This window comes from Papio anubis, chromosome X (genome assembly GCF_008728515.1).
Source record: "Papio anubis isolate 15944 chromosome X, Panubis1.0, whole genome shotgun sequence".
In the NCBI taxonomy this organism is placed as follows: domain Eukaryota; kingdom Metazoa; phylum Chordata; class Mammalia; order Primates; family Cercopithecidae; genus Papio; species Papio anubis.
Genome location: NC_044996.1, coordinates 49,711,531 through 49,715,854, shown reverse-complemented (window position 1 = coordinate 49,715,854; position 4,324 = coordinate 49,711,531). Strand labels below are relative to the sequence as shown.

Sequence of the window (4,324 nt, the reverse complement as noted above, 5' to 3'; positions counted from 1 at the left end):
ACACACACACACACACACACACACATATATATATACACACACACACAAAACTTAGGCAGGTGTGGTGGCACACGCCTCTAGTCCAAGCTACTTGGGTGGCTGAAGAGGGAGTATCGCTTGAAACCAGGAGGCAGAGGTTGCAGTGAGCTGAGATCGCACCACTGCACTCCAGCTTGGGCGACAGAGCAAGCCTCTGTGTTCCTTTGTCTGAGGTAGGTATCAGGGGCTGCTGAGGCCGGCAGACGCCCTCAGTGATTGGCTGACATGATGCCAAGCAACAGGATCATCCAATCACCTTCAATGGAGGGAGGATTGTTGACAGGCTCCCTGGGTGGCACTTCATCCAATCAGATGTCGAGTTGGACTGTGACGTAGAGCCACGCGGCCAAACCAAAGTGCCCCCGTTCCCTGGTCCACAACCGTCACTGTCTGGTCTTGCCATCTAATGGCCGCTGCCTCTGCCATGGCTGAGGCTTCCTCTAAGACGACCTCTGAGGAAGACCAGAGCATCCAAGAGCCCAAAGAGGCCAACTCCACGACCGTCCAGAAGAAGACGCAAGGGCTCCGAGGTTCCCGCAGGCGCCATGCCAACCGCCGCAGGGACAGCTTCGGGGACAGCTTTGCCGCCTATTTCCCCCAGGTGCTGAAGCAGGTTCACCAGGGCCTCAGCCTTTCCCCGGAGTCCGTGAGTGTCATGGATTCTATGGTCCGTGACATATTGGACCGCATCGCCACCGAGGCTGGTCGCCTGGCCCGCTACGCCAAGCGTGTGACCATCACCTCCCGGGACATCCAGGTGGCCGTGCGCCTACTGCTGCCGGGGAAGATGGGCAAGCTTGCTGAGGCCCAGGGCACGAATGCCGCCCTCAGGTACGCCAAAAGCAAGTGCGCTGTCTCAGGAGCACCTGAGCACCCGGGAAACCCAAAGGCTCTCTTCAGAGCCTCTGCAGGTGGCCCTAAAGACCAGTGGCTCGCCAAGGGAGGGGACCCCACCGGAGGTTGGGGTGGGTGGCACCCTGCCGACTTGGGGGGCATGTGGCGTCCTGTGGTTTATCAAGCATTTTTCCCACTGTGCAGAACACTGTCAACTCCAATATATCTGTAGTGCAATATGCTCCAAGGAAAAGTAGGGGGTGTTTCCGTGATCGGGTTTCATTTCCTCGGTTTCCTAAATGGCCGTTTTTATTAGTTATCTTTCTCGGTTATTTTACGATGATATTATCAAGGTCCTGATGTTCACTTTTTTCACTCTCATTCTCCTACGACTGTACGGTGGAACTTTCCAGAACTTCATTATGTGCGATATGGCAACAGAGAAAGTGAATACGCTGACATAAGAAGAGAGGTAACCCTCCTAAACGTGTTCAGCACCTCCCTCATCATGAATCCATGTAAATAAGCAAACGAGGCCCAGTTACAGTGTATATGTAGCTAAATAAAATTTTCAAGAATCCATTCATTTTCCAGCTTCCCCGACTCTGAGATCACTATTGCAATTCATTCTCTGTTTGCTCTGACAATAATTTTTTCATTTCTTTTTGAACAGAAACCTTCCTTACTTCCAGGTATGTGTCAGTAGGATTACTGAGTGTCCACAGAACAGCTCATGCCTTAGTGCACAGCGGTGCAGCCAATGAGTGACCTGCAGTCTATGAGCAACAGTCATTGTCCCAATGTGGGGGGAGTGACCCAAGCTGAACCCACAGCAGCCTTCCTGTGATATTCAACCCGGTGTTTAAAGGAACGGCAGTGTGATTCTTTACCTGATGTTTTTGTTTGCAGTGTTTGTAATCATGGTCTTTTAGGGATATGAATCCAAAGCTAAGATTAATCTATGTTCCTTGTCCCTAACATCAAGTCATACAGAGCATTGGCAGTCATTAGTAGAAGTCAGATAACGCTTATTTCCTCAAGAGATTGGCATATTAATATTCTTGTTAATATTAATATAGGCTACCATTCATTGTTCTCTCTTCTGGGTCCCAAGTCTTGGTATTTTTAGCATTTTTTTCTATAAGTGTATTGCTGAATTTCAGAGCAGGTGCTGACTTTCCCATTGCTTTCCTTTTCAATTGATTTCCAGTCCCTAAGCATGTGGACAAGAGAACATACTCTGGGACTGCAACCCACAGGAATTTATTATGTTATGCCTTGAAGCTCAATCTATGGCCATTTTTGTTAAATGTTTCATGTGAACTTTGAAACATCTCATAAACACCCCTTCTCCTTCATATGTCAAAACCAGTAAAGGATGGCACTCTCAGTCAAACCATGAAACAAAAGCTGGATAAATGCCAAAAATCAAAATTTTCTTGAACCCATCCGAAGTGGGAAAGAACCACCCCAGAGGGCCCAACACATAGCCACATAGATTATTCCACCATTTAAAGAGGAATCCTTGGTCAAGAGGGAAATGGGTTCAGGACAGGATAGTAGCCAGATCTTCCCTGAGTGGTGCAGATGGGAAAGGGGGAAGGTCACCTCCAGAGCCGCGCTTGGGATCCACAGAGAAAGGATGTAGAACCAAGAAGTCCCCTCATTGGGATTTGTTACTTTCTGTTTTTCCAGATTGTTAGAAAAATGTTACGAAAATAGTTGAAGAGAAACGTTATGAAAATAGTTGAAGCTGTGCTTACTGCACAAGGAGACCAAGAAAAACCCCACAAAATCAGTTGCAAGTAAATCCCTCTGGATGGTGCCGCCAAATGTTCCTACAAGTCCAGAACAACACTTGCCAAACCAAAGAGTCTTGGCAGAACCCTGTTTCTTTGCAGAGACAGAGCTGTGTAGCTGGTCCAAAACACCATATCTCACTCAGTGACTTATTTCTCATTATGCTAATTGTTTTGCTGTAAAGTGCCAATGTTTCTGTGAATTAAGACCTACGAATAAATTTCTGAAGTTACCCTTGCATATGTGTGTAATTAGACAAGTCCTTTTGAGAAACCAAATCCATTGGGATATTTTACCCTGGAATATGTGTTTTCCCTTTGTAAATTCAGAAATCAAAGAGGGCCATTAGTAAAACAGGGTCAACAATGAAATCTGACTTGCTTGTGGGGAGTGAAGAGTGAGGGGGCAAGGGGACTGACACCGGTGAATTATAGGAAGAAAGAGGAAAGGGGTGGATTGATGTGAGGATTGGAAGCGGAAGCTCACACATTTGATACAGCATTTCTGTGGGTGACTGAGTGGAAGGGGAACCTAGTGAGCAGTCGTGCTGTCATGCTGTGACTTAAGGAAACACAAACTACGGGAAAGAGCTTAACTGCCCAAACAACAAATAAGAAGTATCCATGTAGGGAAAATAGCATGAATGGGATAAAGATAGTCCAGTCAAGCATTTGATCAGCCTTCCCTGTAAGCTGGAGTTCATTTGAAAATATAAGCAAGGACCCAAACCCGGCACAGAGAAAACTACTCCTCAAAAAGTTTAAGGAACAATGCCTATTCTAGGTTCCCTCGTAATGAAATCTCACTTGTTTAGATTTATCTGATTCTGCTCTTCTTCAGGCTAGAATCTTTTGTTTAAGAAAATCTTCATGACTGGCCTCTATGCATCATGGGGATGATGGAATGCTGTCCAGTGGAGCAGCACAAGCTCCACTCGGATCCGTGTCAGCCAGGGAGGCACCGGCAGCCGAGGAGCCACAGCCCAATGTGTGATCAGGTTTCCTGGTCTGAACTAGGAAGAGTTAGTTGTCCAGGGATGTTCAATGGGAGTTGAAGGGGAAACCTGTGATTAGATGGGTGTACTTCTTTGGTTCTTCCATGGGTTGTATGCTTTTAATGCTGTTGATGGAGGTGTATTCTGTCAGTTTTCTAGGGCCGCTGAAAAATATTCCAGAGACTGGCTGACATAAACACTACGTATTTTTTATCTCACAGTTCGGGATACCAATTGTCACCTTTTTGTAAGGAGACCAATCCTGTTGCGTAGAGTCAACCCTTATAACTTCACTGTAACCAGATGACCTGTGTAGAGACTCTCTCCAAATAAGGTCACATTCTTTTTTTTTTTGTTACCAATTTGTTACAAAATTTATTACAATTTGATTACAAATTTATTACAAAATTTATGGTTCCATATGAAGAAGAGTGAATTGTTTTTTTGGGTTTTTTTTCTTTTCTTTTCTTTTTTATTATTATTATACTTTAAGTTCCAGGGTACATGTGCATAACGTGCAGGTTTGTTACATATGTATACTTGTGCCATGTTGGCGTGCTGCACCCATCAACTCGTCAGCACCCATCAACTTGTCATTTACATCAGGTATAACTCCCAATGCAATAAATAAGGTCACATTCTAAAACACTGGGGGCC

The 4,324-nt window shown here is 45.5% G+C and overlaps 1 protein-coding gene across 1 annotated transcript; it reads left to right on the top strand.

Annotated features, from left to right (window-relative positions):
• Window positions 1-108: 108 nt before the first annotated feature.
• On the top strand, window positions 109-2,913 carry LOC101008754 (histone H2B type F-M). The gene is made up of 4 exons (XM_009198043.4): window positions 109-870; window positions 1,287-1,345; window positions 1,547-1,565; window positions 2,569-2,913. The coding sequence occupies exons 1-2, from the start codon at window positions 446-448 to the stop codon at window positions 1,321-1,323; spliced, it is 462 nt and encodes a 153-aa protein (XP_009196307.2). The 5' UTR covers window positions 109-445; the 3' UTR covers window positions 1,324-1,345; window positions 1,547-1,565; window positions 2,569-2,913.
• The last annotated feature ends 1,411 nt before the right edge of the window (window positions 2,914-4,324 follow it).

What these genes read in the sequence shown, in the direction of transcription:
- LOC101008754 (XM_009198043.4), top strand. Translation starts at nt 446, where the DNA reads ATGGCCGCTGCCTCTGCCATGGCTGAGGCTTCCTCTAAGACGACCTCT. An exon ending in GGCACGAATGCCGCCCTCAG is followed by an intron (nt 871 to 1,286) that starts GTACGCCAAAAG and finishes GGAACTTTCCAG; the next exon opens with AACTTCATTATGTGCGATAT.